General features: G+C 35.5%; 1 protein-coding gene across 1 annotated transcript; it reads left to right on the forward strand.

Moving 5' to 3' along the window:
* Positions 1 to 407: 407 nt before the first annotated feature.
* On the forward strand, positions 408 to 23,198 carry LOC118268244 (uncharacterized). Its single transcript, XM_050706365.1, has 22 exons — positions 408 to 772; positions 2,320 to 2,462; positions 3,796 to 3,941; positions 4,416 to 4,521; positions 5,708 to 5,840; positions 6,633 to 6,737; positions 8,140 to 8,251; positions 8,885 to 9,066; positions 9,672 to 9,721; positions 10,658 to 10,723; positions 11,202 to 11,448; positions 12,152 to 12,189; positions 12,824 to 12,880; positions 13,898 to 14,035; positions 15,388 to 15,497; positions 16,550 to 16,725; positions 17,351 to 17,488; positions 18,234 to 18,412; positions 18,862 to 18,975; positions 19,484 to 19,648; positions 20,350 to 20,523; positions 21,172 to 23,198. The coding sequence occupies exons 1-22, from the start codon at positions 607 to 609 to the stop codon at positions 21,268 to 21,270; spliced, it is 2,844 nt and encodes a 947-aa protein (XP_050562322.1). The 5' UTR covers positions 408 to 606; the 3' UTR covers positions 21,271 to 23,198.
* The last annotated feature ends 569 nt before the right edge of the window (positions 23,199 to 23,767 follow it).

Here is a 23,767-nt window from a genome sequence, read left to right on the forward strand (position 1 = left end):
ATGGCACGTTGTTCGTGACGAAGTAAAATTTTATTTTACCTTATAATATTAATCAATCCCATATTTTGAAATCCATGATTAGAAACCGTTTAGGATATGAAATTCAGTCTCCTGAATACTCGGTAATTTTGATTACAGAATCAATCACGATCTCATAAAATAAAGGTCTCGAAGATAATGTCGTATACGTACATATAGTTGTAACCCATGCGGTTGGCTTCATAGAAGCCAACAAAATTAGAAGAGTAAAAGGACAAGATAAGTTAAAAATTACTTATTTCAAGCAAATGTGATTAACTTTCTCTGAATTTAGGAATGTCAAAATATTTTTGAAGCTAACCTCTTTTGTTGGAAGTAATTGGAAAATCAAATGTGGGCAATTTAATACACCATTTGGTAACACTGACTACTGTCAAACGTTGATAAACATTCGATGCCATTTTGCAGTAAATGCGTCGTATAGTAGTTGAAAGTTACTTCCAACCAATTTAAGAAAAATAAATGATCTAGTGTTTAGTGCTAATTAATGCTAATATTATATTTTATATGTAAACGTTAACGTTTGTGGATTTTACTGTGGTTTAGTGAGTGCAGTTAACAGTGAAAATGTCTACGAGCGCCAGTGACCACGATATGAGCGATTCCTCCAGCTCTCCAATGTCTTACATTCGTTATTCTCCGCACAGTTCTCCATCTCAGCAAGTTCCTCAACTCGCTTCTGATCTTACTGAGTTAACTTGTGCGGACAATAAAAGACAGTTTCTCAGAAATGGTAAGTGCAATGATTTAAGAAGTTTTGTACCAACTTTGAAGTGTACAGAAAAAAGTGCATAACTTGGTAATTAATTTTATCTTGAACTTAAATTTGATGATAATAACAAATCAATACCTACCTATGTGATAACTGAATGATATTTTAATGAATATCATGAACATGATTCATGCATTGCTAATAAACATTTGTTAAAAGTTTAAAATCTAATATTGTAACACATTATTTTGGCTCTAACTTATTAAAATTATTTAGTACACACAACCCACTAACCAAATCTTTAAAGAAATTTAGATAAGTTTTAGTTTCCTTGCCTTTTATTAGATACCTGAATTAAGTTATTTTCAAGGACATTGAGGGAAATTACCTATGGATTTAAAAAATAAAAGTCAAACATTGATGATGCAACACATTACTATAGCATTTGAAAGATTTAAAAATTGGTTCTGATAGTGAGTTATTATGAAGTAACCTATGATTTTAATAATTTTACACATACATACTTAGATGTACAAAATGTACAATATACAATAATATTTATAACACTTTTATTAATGGAGTTATAAACAGGAAATAAAATAAAATAATACTTTAGTCCAGACAATAGATGGCCATGAATGTAACACACAAACAATTTTAATGTAGGTACCTATTGAATTTTTATATTAAACAAATATACATAATATTGGATGGTAGGGGCATTGTACCTTCTTCAATAACTTTACTTGCAATCAAACACAACACAAGTTCTTACACTCTGGTTTTCTGCGAGGCCACGGTTCTAGAACTGACTTAGTTGTAGTTACTCAAATATTACACAATTCTGTAATACCCATAGAGCAAGTCTTTGTGTGATCTACAAATTATTGTTTTGTGTCTGGGAGTGACATGTATGTGAATTTGTAAACGCACCCACATCACAGGAGAAACCCCTAGTGCCTGCACTAGGGGTAAACATATTTTTTTTAAAACAAAAAGAACCTTCTCTTACTGGACATGAAAAACACAAATATTGTCACTTAGTAAGTTGTTACAAGACACTCTGCTAATTCATTTATCAAAAAGTTCTTTGTATTTTGCTGTTAATATTATGTTTATTGATAAACTTGCAAGTTGATGACCTAGTTTTTTTTTATTAAGATGACTAACATCTTTTTATAACATTCACTCTTCTGTTATAAAAATAATAATAACCAAATTAGAAACTTAAAACCGGCCTTACAGCTGAGAGCAAATAGGATTACTAAAATAGAACAGCTTAATTAACAACTTGTACCTAATTAAGGAAAAAAAATCAAAAATATGACATGATATAATTTTACATCACTTCAAATTGGATGACACATGTTAGTTAAATTACATAAATAAATTATGAGATTCGCCTAATTTTATCACATTTCATTTTACTGATCAGTGCGAGACACAATGTGTATTCTAGTGTTGTCTCATATACCTGCAGATGAAAGGTAATAACTGTGGTTGGTTGAGGTTTAGTACCTTTTGTTATTTCTTTATAAGGTTTTAAGTTTAATATTTATTCTTTGCAGCCAACAAACCATGTCTGCGTATTACGGAACAACCTCAGAACCACTTCAGGTTTCGATATGTGAGCGAGATGGTGGGAACTCATGGATGTCTTCTAGGAAAGTCTTATGGGACCAACAAAACGAAGACTCATCCAACAGTGGAGGTAATATATATTTTATTACATTTTTCCTGTCACTGACTGTTAACACTCTAAAAACGTTTACGTTTACCTCTGTGATTCATTATCAGGAAGTTTTTTGCTCACAGATATTTTGAGTACTTAGTATGGAAATGTTCAACCTTGATTAACACTGGCTTGAAGGTAGCAGCAGAATTTTGTTTTACTTTTGAGTAATCGGTTTTGTATTGTATAGTTTGTTTATGTAGGGACTTTCAGAACCTTGATGCTATAACTTCTTACTAGTCTTTAGTCATTCCTCAAGCTGGTAACTAATTAATATTTATTTAAAAGACTTCTATAGCCAATGATTTTTGTTAACACTCTTGCTCATTGGATAGTGTGTTTGTGCCCTTTGAGTACCAACCTGTGTACTCAAAGGGCACAAACACCACCTACCCCTTCAGGGAATTCTTTATTTATTGATAAAATAGTGTGATGTCATAGAACTTTACACACACACTCGAAGTAGTAGTCTAGGGCAACTTCTACGTCATCCTATCATCAATCATCTTATGTCTTGGCCTATCAATATAATTGATATCAATAAAGAGATATTACTTATAATTTGTAAGTGCTTATTGGAAAATGGAAAGTATTTGAGTAAAGTACCTATATTGGAGTGTGTACTTTATAAAGAAAGCATAGTATGAAATTAATTAACAATGATAGATACATTAATAGTCTCTTGAGCTCCAGAGGTGCAAAACTGCTGATAGATACTTATTGCAAAACATTGTCCATTACATAGCAAAAAATAATAGTGCATGCTTCAATAATATGGGTGTTTCTGCTACTTAGGCTAACATACACATCTTCTATGTCACACATATAAATCTTCTACGTCATAAATGTAATATTTATTTATTTTATTTATGTTTATTTAAAAGCAAAGAAGCTCAATATGGTTAGTAACAACCTTCCTTAAACATATGTTAATGTATAATGATGTGATGTCATGTGATATTTTATTGAAAATACCGCAGTAACTTCACTGCTTTGCATGAATCACTGATCCAGACTTCTTGCTCAAATATTGTTATTAATTTAGCATACATAACAAATCTATATTTATACTCCAAACTTATAATATATAAAGCTGAAGAGTTTGTTTGTTTGAATGCGGTAATCTCTGGAACTACTGGTCCGATTTTAATAATTGTTTTTGTGTTTGATAGTCCAAGTATCGAGGAAGGTTATAAACACACGCTACTATCAATAGGAGCCGAGCAAAGCGGGTGAAACCGCGTGGAAGTAGCTAGTCATTTATATGGCAAGTGTCCCTAAGCTTTGTCTTACTATTTTCTTTTTACTACAGCTACTCAACTACACTGGAAAAGCTCTTATAAGATGTCGTTTGGCTCAACATAACAACACAGAGGAGCATCCTCACAAATTACTTGAAGATGAACAGGACAGAGACATGAGTTGCCTAGTACCTGATCAGGGAAGCTATAAAGTCAGGTAACAAATAAGTTTTAGTTTTATACATTATGGTTCTGTGTTACATTGCACGCGTGGAAGGAATGGATCGAGGTTCCAAGAATACATTTAATTAAACCCTCACTAAAAAAGTAACGGTAAAACGGGGTGAATAGAATTCAAACGGTGAATAGGCACAAGAATGGGGTGAATAGATGTTAGAACATTTTCCCAACATTTATTCACACCTCTTCTGTATCTATTCACCCCGTTTTACGGTACATAGAAAATCGGGTGCTCTTAATTACTTTGATTCTAAACAGGATGCAACATAGTTTAGGGACAGATTAGGGAAAAAGACCCGAGTCCGAAATAAATATGAATTTACTTCCGAGTAAGGCTTTGGACGCCTTTACAACCCGGCTAATTCAACGCTGTAGTAGTTGTAACCGACTACCCTTATCTTCCTCAACAAATAAGCAAATGACATCATAATTATTAATTAAATTTTACCAGGTTCGGTGGTATCGGTATCATACATACAGCGAAAAAGGATGTCGCTGCACTTTTATTCAAGAAATACTCTCAACAATGCAAGAATACCAATATGAACTTAAAAGACGTAAGTACATCATTCGTTTTCTTTATTTAGTTTTTACTTTTTCACTAACATTAGAACTTAAGACGTGATATTTACCATGTTTATTTATGTCTATGAGTTTCCGATATTTCGGCACTGTTGCAAGCGTTGATTACGGATGTACTGTGATCTAATGCTAACATTAGTTTTAATGTAGTTTTATACCGACATGGTCACTAACACTAATGTTAGTGACCATGTCAGATTAAAAACATACTTGTTCACTGTTTAGTAGCACTCTAGATACAAGTACACCCACATACTAAGTACCCATTTATAGTTTAAAAGTACCTAAATATTTTTTACACATGATATGTTTAGTATGCAAACTAGTAAATATTTTGGGAAGTCAATCTTATATAACGGATGTGTGTGTTTGGTTATAATAGCACATTGTTTTCGAAGCTCGGGACCGAGCTTTGAAATGGGACCTTTGTTTTATAAACGTTATTTATTTTTATTCTGTTATTGTGGCTCTACGACGCCCCACATTATGGTTTTGTCCAGGATACGTTAACATTGCAAATTTACAACCAGTCCAAAAATAGCAATTTATGAATCATAAAGAGCTTTTTCAGTCAGGAATGAAACCCGCGACACGTTTTGCAACACTCTGTTGCCAAGCCACTGCCCTGTGCAGTATTATATAGGTATTATCATGATTAGCTGGTAGCCATTTACAATAATTTTGCACCAATAAATATTATTTTTGTTATCTCCATATGCTGTATTCAGCATTGCAGCACAGTAATGCAAAAATGTAGTGCTAGTGCAATAATGATGAGCCTTGATATTAGGCAAAGTTTAGAAGCTTTAAGTTACGTAGATATTAAGTTATAATAGACCAACGAGTCTTATATCAGGCAGTTTAAACGTGAGATATATAGTACTTAAACATTTTCGGGAATTCGGCTCTGCTCTACCACTTAACAATAACGAACGCCAAGCAGTTATATTTGTGAGGTGAACGTGACTACTCGCACAGATTGTATTTCTAAACTAACTTAACATGTTTACGTTAAATTTAAAAAGAGACTTAATAAAATTATCCTAAATTAAAATTAAAAACCAGTGAAGTGAAAATTTAAATCGTGTGCTTATACCTGTAGTAATTATGTTCTACTGCAAAGAATGTGGTATGTATATTTTTTGTATTTTGTTTTTCTAGCTTCAAGTGCAATGCGAGAGTATGGCCCGGACTATTAACTTAAACATAGTTCGCTTGAAATTCAGTGCACATGACGTAGTTACCGGCCAAGAAATTTGTGAACCTGTTTTTTCCGAACCTATTCATAATATGAGTGAGTATTTTGTTTGATTATTTAATTCGTAAGGCGTATATAAATATCCTAGGGGGTTTACCGGGGCTCCGGCTCGAAAAGCAGGAGTAGGAATGGGGTGGTTTTTAGTCAGTAAGAGTCTGACACTCCCTCTCGCTTCGCCCAAGGCGGGAGAAGTCATTGGATGATTTTCCCACTTCAAAAAAAAGGCGTATATAAATATAGCCCTGCCTTTATTTGGTAAAAAATATAATTATGCCATGTTTTATTTGGAATTGTGTTCCAAGTACTTCCCCCATTTTAGATATGTATCAGCATTGAAGTGACGCGCGTATTTTTATATTGATAAGTAAACAATTGCACCTATAGTAACAAATGTCATTTACACCGGAATAGCTTATAAACATTAGGTATCTAAAATATGTATTATGTATTTTAAGTGGTTGTTGTACTGGCTAACTTTAAACACGCAATAGGGATGTTTTAAATAGGATTAAAGCAAACATTTTTTTTTATTAACTGTCGAAAATGTTAACGAATGTTTTGCATTAACTAGCGGAATTTTTTTCATAGTTATAAAACTAGATAGATATTAGGTAGGTACGTATTATCAAAGCACTTAAAATTAGGTAAGCAATGAAAAATTTAAACAATTTACAATTCCGTCCGAAGTCCGGGACGTCCAGGGAAATGTCTTGGATCTCACAACGAAATAAATCAGATGATATTATGAGAGGAGAAGAAAAAGAACAGCAGTACTTCTCAACTGTTAAACAATCACTATAGAGGTACTAAAATATAATATTTTTACAGAGAGTGCTGCGACTAACGATTTAAGAATCTGTCGTATAAGTCGGTCGTCCGGAATTGCTTCTGGCGGCGAAGATGTCTTCATACTGGTGGAAAAAGTTAATAAGAGTAAGTAAAGCTTTTTTTTATTAAAATACAACATTTTGCCTATAAAACACTTGAGAGTTCCATGTTCATCTTCCATCCTTACCTTAGTTTGTATTCTCTGATTAACTTTTATGAAGCAAGTACAAAGAGGAGATGCCATAATGTGATTGTGCAGTGTGACAAAACAAATGGAGCCCTGCCCAATCATATTATTAGTCAAATGGTGTAGATTGTTTATAAGTGCTCAGAAAGTGGCACATTAAAATGTGAACAATGTGTTTGTAGTACGGGTCTGCATGTTGGAGAATAGAGAAGGGCGTGGTTTGTAACGTCAGACATTATGTTAAAGGGAAATCCAGTTATAACATCTCCTCTTTGTATTTGTTTCATGCTAACTTTATTGTTGATTACCATATTTTTTTATTTGACAACCGGTTAATTCATACATTAAAATAAATAATTTTGTCCTTTAAAACAGGAATTTTGTTATGTAAAACCTAGTCTTTAATTTAGTCTCCTATTTTATATTAAAAGGAACTCAAAATATTGATGACGAGCGGCGTCAAATTATTATGTATTTAATAAACTTAGTTCCCTAGCAAACGTGCAATGCAGTGAATAATGTAGGTATTAATTATATTTTATCTAAGCGTGAGATTAATTGTTTTGCCCTCGTAATATCTGTAGTATACAATTGTTTGGGAAAACCCATTGGTCGTTGGTGTGTGCATTCGACGTATATCACTGTATAACGGATGTCGTCACTGGTCTTATCGAAGTCAGCTATGTAGTAGTACGTTCCTCGTTTATTTAACTGTATTATGATGGATTAGACGCCATGACACTAGTGGAGGAATAGCCTTTAACAGTTTTTTGTTAGCAGTGAAAGGCTTAAAATGTTGCTATGTCTTTAAAATCGTTTACATATTACAATACTTAAACATACGTTTTTTTAATATTATTTCTTTCATCATTCAAAGACTTAAACTTATTTAATTAATTAATAAATTAAGACCTTCCTTCGTCTGCCCAGCAAGAGCCTTCGCAACTATGTTCCACATTGGAATTAAAAAGACACAAGCGATTTTCAGTACCCTTAGTACGAGTTTGATTTACGTTTAAGTAATCGAAACGAGTACGCGTTCGGCGCTCTGATTGGCCGGCTCGAATAAACCAACCAATCAGAGCGATTATTTTTAACGTAATGCAATCTCGAATCTCGAATTTCAATGTTCTCAAAAGTTGACTGTATTTACATATTTACGTCTTCTTTTTATCTAACCTTTTCACCAACTTGTAATAAATAAGTATTGATGTAAGTATTTTATAAATAGTCTTTGGGCAGAGGGTCATTTCAATCAATCCTATTGGTTATAAAGTGAAGTGATAATATTCTAATTGTGTTTTGTATCTTTTTGTCTAGAAAACATAATGATTCGATTCTTCGAGTTGGATGAAAACGGAGAAAGAGGTTGGACCAATGTTGGGCGATTTGTGCAAAGCGATGTTCATCACCAATACGCAATCGTCTTTCGGTTAGTATAATAAAGCAGCACATTATCTTTCTATTTATTTTATTTAATTAAAAATTTACAACGGTAGACAACCAATTAAAGCAACTTACATACATAACTAAAACATAATTAAACAGGAATTAACAGCATTCATAAGTTCGTCTCGCAGCACTTCAGGCATTCTATACGTTTTTATTTATACTTTGTTAGTGTATTATACACATACATACATGTAGTATGGTTGTAATACGACTACCAACGAAGGCAAAGATTCGATTCTAGGAATTATTATTAATAGCATGGAGCCTGAGAGCTTGAAATAGTATCTGTAAAGGTAATTGACACGCGCCTATGTTACATTAGGCTTATTTACACAAACATGATATAACAATGACTGTAACTTGCCAATACATTTAGACACTGCACGGTTGGCGCGATGGCTGGGCAACTGGCTGTCGTGTAACGTGTAGCGGGTTCGATTCCCGCACGGAGCAAAAACTTGTTTCGGGTCTGGGTGTTATGTGCATGTGAATTTGTATGTCTGTTAACGCACCCACGACACAGGAAAAATCCTAGTGTGGGGCAACGTTTTTTTTTTAATATTCATTTGCTTTCTTAATTATTAAGTTGTGTAATCAATATTTTGTTCAATAGTACTCCTCCATACAAAAATCCTGAGACGCCTGTCGATGTGGAGGTGTATATCGAACTGGTTCGTCCATCGGACGGCCGTACCAGTGAACCGAAGCAATTCAAGTACAGAGCCAACCAAGCGTACAAACAGATCAAGAAGAGGAAGACTGGATCTTCCTACTGTTCTATTGGCAGCTCATCTAGTAAGTTCTTGTAATTTATATCAAGTTATTCAAAACCAGTATATGTCAACTGTTTAATGTGCAGAAAGATCATACTAAGTGGAGTATGGAGTTTCTTGCTCGTTCTTCTCAATTCGAAGCTATACTTTGGAACGAGCACTTAGCTTCGCTGACAGACAGACTGACCGACAATTCAATTTGACGTTTCAAAAGTGCCTAATTTAGGATTAATTTAAATAAATGCTTTGACTTTGTCATGATATACTGGTTTTTATAGCTCGATGTAATCGTATGTACGTGCCTTTATTCATCATAGTATAACTGCCTACTGCTTAGCAAAGATTTTCTTAAATGCAGAAGTTTTACGCACTAATCACCATGCTTGCTGAATGCAGATAGGCGGTTTCAAATTTATCTTATGTTCTTTTTTTTCCTAAAAAATATTGGTAATTCCGTTGTAGTCCTGTGGCGGGCCACTTACAAAACAAAATGACTGATTAAGTTGAGAATTAATACACGTACGAAGGATACGAGCCGCTAGTCGACTATAGATAAGCTCTAAACCACTTCATGCAACATCTTGAGTTTTTCTTTGACAGCAAATTGAAGAGATCTTTTTTTTTCAGGTGGATCGTTGAAAAGTGGTTGCGACATTCCCATATCTGTTGTCAATCATGTAAGTTTTTTTTTCTATTGCACTTAAACGCTTGCTCGACCATTTCATCTCACACGCGTGGCAAAAAATCTTAAAACATAAACAGATCCCTTTTTTCTTTCGATTTGAAGTACGGGTTAGTACGAGTTAGCTTTATGTTGAACGAAAACGAAACGAGAGCGCGTTCGGTGCTCTGATTGGTTGTTTTTTTTTTCGCATCGGCCAATCAGAGCGCCGAACGCGCTCTCGTTTCTATTACTTTAAACGTAAATCAAACTCGTAGTAAGGGTACTGAACTCTAAACGTTTAATTTATGTGTTTAACGTACTTCAGTTGTTTTTATTTGAAGTATACTCGTACGTAAGTACTTTTAACAGTAAGGTTACTGTTAGATATTATGTAATAGGAACTTTGAAATAGCTTTGACCTCATAAGGATATCAATCGTATTCTGATAATTCCTTATGAGTTGTTTACTGACTTCTGAGAGTTAACAGTAGTTTACTGTGTGACTTATGAAGCATATCCGAAGTTACAATACCGTGCGTGCATCTACTACATACCATGTAAAGAATAACTTTTTTAGAATAGAATATTTTTTTTTATGGTATAAGCCAGTAAACGAGCAAACGGATAACCTGATGGTAAGCAATCGCCGCCATAGACACCCGAAACACCAGAGGTGTTATAAGTGCGTTACCGGCATTTTGGGGGTTAGGAATTTAAGGGTTGTTGGGGAATCGGGACAACGCAAGATTTGTTTCACGATGGTTTTTTGTGAGGCCGTGGAATAACTCCGGTCGAACCGGCCCATTCGTGCCTAAACATGGCTCTCCCACATTTAACTATTTAACTATAGATAGCAGCAATTTCTCAAATAGACAGCAGTTGTTGAGTGAGTGAGTGAGTAGGACATAATAATATATAGACATTAATAATATAATTTTATTTTATTTAGCAACCAGAAGAAGTTCCCATGGATCGCGAGCCACCGGTGCCATCGTCGATGTATGTTTTACCCCAGGTCAGTAACATTGCAGTATCTTAGTTTAACTGATATCTCTTCTATGTACTTTATTACACCATGTCAATACAACGAAAGTACTAAACAAACAATTTTATCATTGAATCTAATGATTAGGTAGTTTGTTTGTTGAGTGGTAGGTTCTGAAGATATGTAATAAACCAATCAAGAACATACTTTCACCATTAAAAAATCTTACTTTCAAGACTTTTATATGCATAGTCAATAAGCCTAGTTATTAAATGGTAATTTCAATTTGATCTTTGATTCTGAATGAATAAGCTAGAGAACTCTCATGTAGAACTTTATCAGCTTTCTCAGGACAGTATCTATTTATATTCCTTTGATGAGAAATAATAATCCCGGATAATATTAAGGACCCCAGCCCCGTCTCTGTTAAATGTGTATTATACCTTACTCGTTTACGACTCCAGAAAAAGTAAGGGAGAATGTAAGAGTGATATTTTTATTAAAACAGGTGCATGATTCGACGACACCAAACCAATGTGATTTGGCCAGTGCTTTGTACTCTGCTCCTGGTTCGGAGACGAGTCAGTCTCCTATATCGAGTCCGATGTGGAGTGAGCCTCACAGCGTGATGCTGCCGATGTCGCCCATCGCCAACCTTCAGCTCAACTCCGCTGACTTCGAACAGATCACAGTACCCACCAGCAATGACCCGCAGCCCCCCCAGGTTCCAGAAGATATCAAACACTTTTTGAACGGTCAGTATAATATAACCGTTTTAATTTTGTTATATAACTTACTTGAGATAATATATAATAAGCTACTTCCGCGCGGTTTCACCCGCTCTGCTTGGCTCCTATTGGTCATAGCGTGATGTTTTATAGCCTATAACCTTCCTCGATAAATGCGCTATCCAACACGAAAAGAATTATTCAAATCGGACCAGTAGTTCGGGAGATTAGCGCGTTCAAACAAACAAACAAACTCTTCAGCTTTATAATATTAGTATAGATAATATTAGTATAGATAACCGTTTTAATTTTATTATAACTTACGTGAGATATACTAAATTAATTATTATGTTATCGGCTTACTCGCGTAACTGTTTGACGAGGAACTCGACTAGTTTCAAGCCATGCTGGAGGCTCATATTCATGAGCAGCATTCCGCGTCAAACAGTTACGTGAGTAAGCCGATAACAACATAAACGATTTTTTTGATAAATTTTATATTTTTTTTAATAAAGATAATCCACGTCACAAATATTTGCATGATCTCTATTCTCTAGATTATTTTGAGAATTAGGTTTGACTTGTGTATGCTGCTACATTTACAGCTAAATACTAGAATATAATATGAAACTAGACAATAGATAAAGTAGGAATCTAATAAGTAATAGGGTTCTTCAACAATTAATTCAGTCATATATTATTTGAAATAATGGTTACAATTTGTTCACAGAATACATGAGGAGCTACGGTGAAAGTTTACCTGATGAAGTAAGTTATAAACAATATCTATTGCCTATTTTTCATTACACTTTTTTTTTGTATGCGATAAAATAACATTTGATGATACTTGAAATAAGACCACGTCTGCTTCTGAGGCGAGCGTTTTCATCGCCCATTCTATTTGTATACCAAAAAAACCTTTCTTAATAGCCTCATAAGAAACCTTAAGTTCACCAAGCGCGGTATGAAAAGGGTTCTGTGTTTCTTTGCGAGTACAAATCAGAAATATGGAGATCCGCAAACGAAACGAAGGTCGCAAACTATGCAATGCAGCATCTCACCTTTTATCCCCGAAGGGGTAGGCAGAGGTGCACATTACGGCACGTAATGTCGCTATACAATGTACACACAGTTTTCACAATTTGTGTTATAAGTCCTATGTAATAGGGGGTGAGCCTCTTACCATACATCGAGCACAATCCCAGACTCCGTACTACTACTGAAAGTAGTTTTCGAAAATCCGAAAAACACCTATTCGCCCGACAGTCCGAGACCTCTTGTCCGGCAGTCGCACTTGCGACCATTTGACCAACGAGGCAATCAATCAGGTTACAAAATAACTTATATGAAATTAAAATATATTACTCATCAATAACTAATGAGGCTCTTTTGTGTTGTTTAGAGAAGCAGTATGGACTTCATTCGTACCCTGCTGTTAGCTGACTCCGGACGACCAAAGGTTAGTGTTACTTAGAACATAGATCGACACTTTAGTTAAAATAACTGAATTGATCTCTGTCAGTTATACATAGCAACACATCAAGCCGTGCACATCTAGTCTAAACTGACCGTTGAACGTGCGGAAAGATTATAAATATAAAGCAAGACCTTGATAGACTGGTTCTGTATACTAATATTAGAACTTGAGACGGGATATTTACCATGTTTCTCTATACCATGTTTATGACTGCACGGTTGGTGCGGTGGCTGGGCAACTGGCTGCCACGCAACGTGTAGCGGGTTCGATTCCGCACGGAGCAACTCTTTGTGTGATCCACAAATTGTTGTTTCGGGTCTAGGTGTGATGTGTATGTGAACTTGTATGTTTGTAAACGCACCCACGACACAGGAGAAAATCCTAGTGTGGGGCAACTTTTTTTAAAAACAAAAACCTATGAGTGGTACAAGTCTAGTGATACAAGTGACTGTGGTAGCGGTGTCAGCAAAAACCGAACTAGAAAGAGGGTATACCGATTTGTCTGCTCTTAAACATCCACCCGCATTTACTCCAGTTCATCCGTGATTATGGCGCTTGTAACAATGCCGAAATATCGGAAACTCATGAAATAGATAAACATGGTAAATATCCCGTCTCAAGTTCTAATATTAGTGTTAGTGACCATGTCAGTTTAAAAACTTAGGTATATGGTTCTGTATAGCCTAATATATAGTCATGTCGTCGGGGATAATGCAAAACCGCGAATCTACCATAGGTAAAGGCCCCGTATCAGCGAGAAGGGTGCCAATCGGGATCTTACGTGGTATCCTAATTATGCTAGTTACAGGAATTGCACTATCCCCGACGATATGTCCTTTGTTGGCTATGTCGACATTAGCGTCAATAATGTGGACGGTGACAAATGTATGACACGTCCATAAATTAGTAAAATTCATCCGTGTAAGAGTATTTGCGAAAGTAACGAACAGCAATGAATTTTTATAATTCAGATATTAATTTTTAATGAATTATTTTTAGCAAGAGAAGAACAATACACGTTTGCAAGGAGACAGGATGCAGCAACCCGCGCGTAGCCCGAGCAAGACCCCAGAAATTAAACCCAAGACCGAGTACCCAGCCTTCTATAAGACAGAAGATGGAATCGAAGTTAAAAAGGTACAGCATTTTACTTTTTTGAACGGAGGTGCAAGGTAGTATGGTAGTTGTTAGGATATTCATAATAATATGTATTTATATATTTTTATACTTCATCATAAGCAGCGTGCACAGACGCGGCGAAATAATGCAGTCTACTGAGTAGCAGTAGGTTGCGCGACGTCGCCGCGTCAGCGCACGCTGCTCATGATGAAGAGTCCCTCTGTGACTCGAAACTAGTAGAGCTTTTCTCCATAAATTTTATTGTTAAATGAAACACATGCTACGATTTTGAAGGACTAACTGAAGTTTTATTTTACCAATGTACACGGTTTACTACTTATTCTTACTTATAACTAGACAGCGTTAGTATGAACATTATGATATACATTTCTATACAATTTTACGTGAGTAAACCGTGATTTTTAGTTAATTTAGCATGTCTCACAATAGTTATTATATAAATATATTTATACTTTTTAATATTATACATTATTTAGCACTTTTAAACTTAATATCACAGCACTTATTAACATTGACAGCACGGTTGGCGTCGATCCAGACTTGGGTGTGATTTGTATGTGAAACTATAGGTTTATAAATGCACCCACGACGCTCGACACGGGAGAAAATTTGTTTTTAAACTTTTATAAAACTATAAAACAATCTAATAAACCATAAAATATAGAAGTAGAGTACGTTATTAATTTAGTATGTCTCAAAAAAGGCATAATACAAATACATAGGATGCGTAGAAACATTTTTGACGATTCAAAATAGCATTCTTGATAGATGTTCGGCATTTCAAGTTTTGTAGTTTATTTGAACTTTGACAAATGTGGGGCGCATTTTTATAATGTTCAAGTTACCTTTGGAGTATGAAATGTCTTACACCTTTTAGTGATACTGTCTTAAAGCATCATTAATGTTATAGTTTTAAGTTTCTAGCTCGTAATACGCTGTTCTAATGACTACAATATTATCTTGCACCTCCGTTTAAAAATGTAAAATATGTTATCTTTTTTATAGGCATCTATTGTACAGTTACAACGAATTTGGTAATTGACAATTATTGTTGTTAATATTATATTTTATGAAGAAAGCGAGGGTTCGCCGCGGATTCTTTGAATCCATACCCTTAGTATGAGTTTGCTTTACGTTTAGAGCGCGTTCGGCGCTCTGATTGGCCGGCGACTAAAAATCAGCGCCGAACGCGCTCAATCAATGTACGTACTTCGTTGGTTGTCAACCATTGTAACAATCAACCCGTAAGGCAACTACCTCCTACCTATATTATCTAAAATATCGATTCAAAGAATCAAACTAATTTCAGTTTTGTTATTTATTTCCTAATGTGTTTTGTTTTTTTGCAGCTGGTGAAAGATATTTGTGAAATGATTAGAAACAAGAAAGGTTTCAAAAAAGCAGAAGTTAAAAATCGTTTGGAAAGATTATTTGAAATTCGATTGTCGAATGGTGACACGTAAGTATTTTATTTATTTGTGTAGATAGTATTTGAAATTTTGTAAAATTTTATGACAGCGGTCTTAATACTACTATTAAGATCATCGTAGTTGCACAAGTAAACATTATGTTTTGAAGTCCAAACTAAGAAATTAAAAACATGTCTAGACTTTTACGGACATAATAAAAGATTGCTTGCCTAATCGATATCGCGGGTGCGGGCGCTTCGCTGCTAACAGCTGATCATGCGAGAGTACGCGGGCGCAGAATTTGGTTGTTTTGTTATTGTGATAAATAGTTTCTTTGGGAAAGTTGTTTGTAATCATAAGTACAATCACGTGTTTAACTATCGATCACTAATTACCAGTCACACTATATCTATCTTAAATATATAAAACTCAAAGGTGACTGACTGACTGACTGACTGACTGACTGACATAGTGATCTATCAACGCACAGCTGAAACCACTGGACGGATCGGGCTGAAATTTGGCATGCAGGTAGATGTTATGACGTAGGCATCCACTAGGAAATATTTTTTTTTTTCCAAGGGGATAAAATAGGGGATGAAAGTTTGTATGAAACTTTGTCAATTTTAAACCAATCGGACTGAGACTTTGCATGCATAAAGCTACTATGGCGTAGCGCCTAATGACAGATTAGTAAAGAATATTGTGTACAAAGAAGTTTTGTAGGCCCTAATTTTTACACACGCTAAACAAAAGTAAAGCCGAAAACCATACCTAATTAATAATAATATTAACGCGAGCGAAGCCGCGGGCAAAAGATTAGATAAATTAACACATTCAGTGCCACCGACTTGCCCGAAGAGTCCACATAACGAGTTCAATGTTTTTGCTATTTCATTCCAAAATTCAGGTGAATTTTCTGCTTAAAATAATACTGAAGACTAAACATACCCTAATCTAAAGAATTGCGTGGGGGATGCGAGTCTACGGCACTGAAATAAAATTTACGTGGACTCTCCTGGCGAGTCGGTGGCACTGAATGTGTTAATAGCCTTTTACTAGGGGCGACAATGACGGTGACTTACCATGATAAAAATTGCAGGTTCCTTCACATGACTCTATGCAGTAACCAGCCGAGTTTAGAGTACATAGTGAAGATTATTCATAGCGTGAAAGCAACGCACCTTCTTGACTTCGCCAATGAGAGACAGCAGACGCCATTGCACCTCGCCGTTGTCAACGACATGCCCAAAATGGTCACCTTGTTCGTTTCCAAAGGTAAATTATTATAAACTAGCTACTTCCGCGCAGTTTCACCCGCTCTGCTTGGCTCCTATTGGTCATAGCGTGATGTTTTATAGCCTATAGCCTTCCTCGATAAATGCACTATCCAACACAAAAAGAATTATTCAAATCGGACCAGTAGTTCATCAAACAAACAAACTCTTCAGCTTTATAATATTATTAGTATAGATAAATAAGCAAACCCGGCAAACTCCGTTTCGCCACCAATGATTTTCCCTGTTTTCCTGCTTTTCTCTTAAATTTTTTCCTGAATTTTATTTGCTATAAACCTCACGGAGCCCAAGACCTTTCCAACGAATGCAAAACCGTTGAAATCAGTTCATGCGTTCTAAAGTTATAGCGTCAGGAAGGAAAACCCGACTTATTTTTATATTATAGGCTTGTAATATGTTCAGCAGAAGTATCGTTGATCTACCTAGTGTGACTTTTGGGTCTCGAATTCGATTCCTGGGTCAAACAAACTGAAAGTTAGAACGCTACTGCAATCCCAGATTGTGAAGACTCCAATAATTATTATTTTTGCCCTATCCAGTGACCGAATCTGAGACTCTTCGATCGAGAATTAACTGTATATAATTAATAAGTTGTGTTATTCCAGGTTCAAATCCAATGTTGAAAGATGACGAAGACCTAAACGTGATCCACTACGCGGTGAAATACAAGTCGTGCCTCGAGACTTTACTCGACACCATCAAGAAGAACAATGTGCCTTGTAACTTGAATGAGTACAATGGAGGTAGGCTATTGGTGCATTTTTGTTGGAATCATTTATTTGGGCTAAGTGTTATGTACATGTATAACATATTAACACACACACACACACACACACACACACAACGTCACACCTTTTATCCCCGAAGGGGTAGGCAGAGGTGCACATTACGGCACGTAATGCCGCTATACAATGTACACCCACTTTTCACCATTTGTGTTATAAGTCCCATGTAATAAGGGGTAAGCCTATTGCCATATACTGGACACAATTCCAGACTCCGTGCTACTACCGAGATAACATATTAATGTAAAATATATAATCATGTGGTGTACAATATGCTATGCACGGAGACTGACCCATGGCGCTGGTTTTGTTTATAAAATGTAAGCCGGGAATAAGCAAGTTCACTTCGAGGACATTAATCGCCGGTAGCGCCATCTAGCGAACATAAATACGGTAGTTTCCAACTAGTCAAATTCAATACTTTTATCAAAATGTTTAAAACGATACTATTCTATGAATTTTGTAGGAGATTGTTTCTTATGACGTTTGCGTCAAAAAGCATACTTATTTCTCACAAATTAGCTAGGATGGTTAAAAAAAAAAGTATATCGTTCTAGTAATGGATGAAAGTACGATTAATCTGGGATATTATGAATTGCATTGAAAAGCAGAAATATTTTACTATATAACCTAGGAAAGTACTTAATTGAGAAACAACATTTTTTGAAGTCGGTTAAGAAGTAATATTGAACCTGTCCACCAGAGAAGCAGACGGCGCTGCACATGGCGGTGGTGTCCGGCTGGGAGCTGGGCGCGCGCCTACTACTGCAGCATGGCGCCAGCGCCAGCGCGCGCGACGCAGACGGACGCACGCCGCTGCACCTCGCCGCGTACGACGACCGCCTCGCCGTCATGCGGATACTGCTCGACTTTATACCTTCTGTAAGTCTCTTTTAACCAACTTCTTAACGGACGAGAGGACACCGATATCGCTCTCTCACCCACTTTTATTACTTTGTTATAGACGTTATTCCTAATGAGACTGACTACTTTTGTATGAATAAAGGTTACTTATTGTAGTACCAACGATTTTAAAGCGAGTCGAATTAATATGTGAAACGCATTTTCACTAGTGATGGGACGTTTTCAATTATTATTAATTTATTACTTAAAATGTAGACAACTTTAGTTGTCAGTGGCGTCTCTACCACTCGACTGTTTGGCAACTGAAGTGTTCAATGGCGTTCAAAAGGTTATCTTGCCTCATAGTTTGCTCTTGGGTCGTGAGTGTGTTTATAAACGTTTAAGCTTTCAATTTTAGTCAATAATTCTCTGTACTTATTACGAAGAAAACAAAAATAAATAAGAACTAAATAATTATAAAATTTCAGAGCGAAATCGACGTTATGGACGGCGCTGGTAACACTGCTCTTCAAATCGTCTGCGGAGGTACCACGATCAGGGAGAACACTGTTGAAATCGCTCGGCTTCTACTGGAAAAGAAGGTGCTTAATACTAAATTTAGTTGATTTTTTTAAATACAATTTGGATCAATCTTTACCTTTTACAGAAACTCTATAAACTTAATGCCAAAAATCGATCTCAATTTGAAGATTTCTGATAGAAATCTGTTATTCAAATAGGCAGTTATGAATCATAATCAATTAGAATACCTCATTTAGAGAACGTAAAATTGATTCAGTTGCAGTTATATATAAGAGTTTCATATTCGTCTCTTATAAATCCTTTCTGTCTTTATCTATGCTATAAAAATAAATCGGCTTTTCTTTGACGCTACAACTCCAGAACGTACGAACCGATTTCCACGGTTTGGCATTTGTTGGAAAGGTCTCGGGCTCCGTAAGGTTTATAGGAAAAAATTCAGGGACTTTCATTGGTGGCGAAACGGAGTTCGCCGGGTTTGTTAGTTATTAATAAATAACAATAAATAAATAATAAACAATGTTCCTAGAATTCTGTACCAAATATTTCAACGAAATTTTTACTCGACAGGCTTATCCTCTAAAACACGAGGATAGCAACGAATCTGCTTGGGCACTCGTGAAGAAGAAGCCAGAACTTCGTGAGCTGATGAAAGCTTATGTCAACATGGAGTACATGGACGAAGATGACATTAAATCCGAACCTGATGATGACTTCGAATCTGCTGATGAAGGCGTAAGTACTTTACAATAAGAAATATGAACTCTAATAAAAGTCAATAAGGCTCATAATCACTTACTCTGTACCCTTAGTACGAGTTTGCTTTACGTTTAAAGTAGTTGAAACGAGAGCGCGTTCGGCGCTTTGATTGGCTGGCTCGAATAAACCAACCAATCAGAGCGCCGAACGCGTCCTCGTTTCGATTATATTAAACGTAAACTCGTAGTAAGGGTACTGGCTTTTTGTTTTATTATTGCGATATGTTATCATTGTGCTTCAATTTTTAAACTCATTGGTTACATTATTCCTAGTACCTACCCGTACCTATCAATACATACATAGTGCATAAGGTAATGAAACAAAAGACAAATATTTTTGATGTATAAATAAAAAATGACATCTGTTTACACGTTAATCGTCAATGTATTATAATGAACTAGCGGACCCGACAGATGTCGTCCTGTCTACACGTCTTTAATTTGAAAATTTGTCGGATCCAATGTAAAACATTCCAAAATCAACAATTACTAATAAATGAAAAATTAATTAAAAAAAAACATTGTCTAGCGGACAAAATTTTGAATCTAAACCATTCTCAGATCCCCTTGAACACACACAAAATATTTCATCAACATCGGTCCAGTCGTTTAAGAGAAGTTCAGTGACATACACACTTACAGAAGAATTATATATATAAAGATATGTTTTGTGTATAGGATTATTCCGACAACGGTCTGCAGGAGTTGAACCAGTACGCGCGCGAGGTGTCGGTGCTGGTGGACGTGTCGGGCGCGTGGCGCGTGCTGGCGCAGCGCCTGCGGCTCGACTCGCTCCTGGACTGGTACGCCGCGCAGGCAAGCCCCACCTTCACACTGCTAAATCACCTTAAGGTATGATATTCTCTTTTTTTATGTTAATTGGGCCGACGTTTGGCCGCTATCTCGCCTGATGGTAAGTGATGATGCGGCCTTTATGCCTTTATGGTATACCATTTTTTTAAATGGAATAAGTTGGTAATCGAGCAGACAGATCACCTGATGATAAGCAATCGCCACCGCCTATGGACACTTGAATCACCGGAGGCGTTAGAAGTTCGTTGCCAGCCTTTTGGGGGCGTTTTTTTTTGAGGAGGGAGAATTATCCAATGACTTCTCTCGCCCGGACCAGGCGAGAGGGAGTGTCAGACTCTTACTGACTAAAAACCACCCCGTGCCTTCTCCTGCTTTTCGACCCGGAGCTCCGGTAAACCCACTAGGTAGTTCGCATCACCGGATCAGAGCCTTTGGGGGGCTTAGGAATTTAAGGGTTGTTGAGGAATCGGGAATTGAGAAGGTTGATCCGGCTCGAAAAGCAGAAGTAGGAACGGGGTGGTTTTTAGTCAGTAAGAGTCTGACACTCCCTCTCGCCTCGCCCAAAGCGGGAGAAGTCATTAGATGTTTATTTTAAGATGTTTAAGTTAAACTTGTTTTTTATTTTAAGTTCTAATGATATTAGACATGCTAAGCGTGACACAAAGTAATGATGTAAAATGTTTTCAGGATTCCCGTGATGACATATCGTCCAAATCGCTAGCAATGATCCTTGAAGATATAGGTCAGACCGAAGCTGCCAATGTTATTAGAAGGTACATTGATTGACAGGAGGTACTCTCTGATAGTGATTGTCCATAGTTAATAAGAATTATTATTAATTAGTTATTGTTAAAAATATTTTTATACAACTTGTCCTAAGCCTCAAATGTACATAAAGGAGATGCTAGACTGTCCAATATGTATTCTTGAGTTTATGTAAGAGTTAAAAGACATTCAGACTTAAAACAAGAACTATGTTGGAGCAATAATTATTACAAGACTTGCATTTTTGCTACTATTGTAAGCATGTAGTTGCTTAGACGATTTAGTATATTAAAATATTCTGACCCAATAACAACTTTATTCGTTTGTAATAAAGTTCAATGTCTTATTATAACTGTCGATCGACTTACGATCACTTGCACATCAATTTTAAACATCAACGTTCAATCTCTGTAAATTTAATTACTATCAAATCGATAATGTTTTACAATTGTATTCTAATCAATACTGTAAATGTTTTTACATATTTTCATAAGACAACGATCTTTCTTCCTTTCTTTCTCTCCTTTTTTCTAACCAAAGTGACACATTATTGAATTAAGCAGTTTGTTAAACAGCTTAAACAACATTAATAATAATGTTTCTTAATAGTACAGTAATTAATTTTAAGTGTAACAGTTCATAAATGTGTATTGCTTTATTATGAATTTTATGAGATCATAAGCAATCTAAGTGTTAAAAAGTAAACAAAGTGAGGCAGTACGAGACACTTTTGAAAGAAACTAGCGATGGTATTAAAAAAAAACAATAAAAAAATCCTTAAGTAAATTCATTCACTAAAGAAAAGAAATGAAATAAATATCTCCCTCAATCCATAGACCTCTATTGCTCATTCATTTAGAATGTAATTTGATTGCCTTTTAGTTTTATAGAAATAATGCGAAAATTTAATTAGGCAAATGTGCTATAATAGTATTAAGTGGTTCTTTATTATAATTACGTTATTATTACATTTTAGTGCAGCGACACCCAAGTACACTAGATAACTTAAAGTTTCTATTGATGTGCTTGATGAATTTTACTCATAAAAAACATGTTTTAATTGACCAAAGTTGTGACGTATATAATAAGTCTACTCATGAAAATGCTGTTTGAAAACTGTGACATTGCCTTTGAAAAAGGTAACTTACCTGCAGTATATACTTAATAATCTGGTTCAGCTTTTTATATATAGCTTAGCTACCCTTAGTACGAGTTTGCTTTACGTTGAATGAAAACGAAACGAGACCGCGTTCGGCGCTCTGATTGGCCGGCGCTAATGAACCAACCAATCAGACCGCCGAACACGAAAATGACAGTAGTTTTATAATTGTAATAGATTATTTTTCAATAGCATTCATTTTAATTATGTACTTATAATCATCATCATGTCAGCTACAAGATATAAACTGAACGTAAACCTCTTCCAATGACTTCCAAATCAACCTTTCTACTTATAATCTTTTTTATATGAACTTAATTTGCTACGTCACATACTGAAGTCCGATAATATTAAGTTAGCTATAAGTTTTCCCATTGCTTGTAAAAGATATGAAAAGTGTGTAATCGATTCCAAGTAGATTGTATTGGAGTTACAATTGTCTTTCTGTGATAATTTAAATCTACTTGGATTCTTATAAGCACTTTTTTTTGTTATGCTATTTTTGGTTGTTATTTTTAAGTGTGTTCCAAATGTTCGTAGTGTTGTAATGTTCCGATCAGTGTTTGTTTACATATCTTGTATTCTGGATATTTACTACAATGCCAAAAGTTACTTCCATTCAAAAAAAGATGAAAATACAAATGTTACTAAAACTACAGTGTGATGCAAGAAAACTATATTTTCAATCTAATCTAAGTCCTGATAATGTTTATGTTTGTAAAATGCAAAATCTAAGAATTGTTAAAATTTGAAATGAAATACTGAAATTAATTAAAAATATTTTTGATTACCAAGTTGTTTTATTATTTTTAACACAGCAAACATCGCAACGTTGATATTGGGGTTGGGTACCTATATCTATATCTGCTTATTTTAATGTCACATTGGGGGACTCAATGGGATAGAGAGAAGCAGAGAATACATTCAGAACACATTCAGTTTTCAAAAGATACAATTAATGAAATTGTTAGTCGAATAACACAATAAGTATGTAAATACTGGGGCGTCTTAACATAAAGGGGTCAGGAATTAGATTCGGAAGAGTTGCTTGCCCAAAAACTTCAACACTATTACTTTTGAAATAGTAAGAAGCAAGATGACTTCAGAGCATTTATAATAGGGCCAGAGCAAGGGCAATAGAGACGTTGCTGAATAAAGCAACAGGTAAAAAAATTATGAGGCCTTTCTAAGTTTACGTGTACCGTGTAATTGATTCATTGTTCTGTTTATTAACAATTAAGTATGTGAATGCATCCACCAAAATATAAAATACTTCTTTCGGTCGACACAAAAAGATTGAGTCATCTATATTTCACCTTCAAAACCGCAGTACTAACCTTTATTTTCTCCCATCACGAT

The sequence above is a fragment of the Spodoptera frugiperda genome, chromosome 29 (assembly GCF_023101765.2).
Source record: "Spodoptera frugiperda isolate SF20-4 chromosome 29, AGI-APGP_CSIRO_Sfru_2.0, whole genome shotgun sequence".
NCBI lineage: Eukaryota > Metazoa > Arthropoda > Insecta > Lepidoptera > Noctuidae > Spodoptera > Spodoptera frugiperda.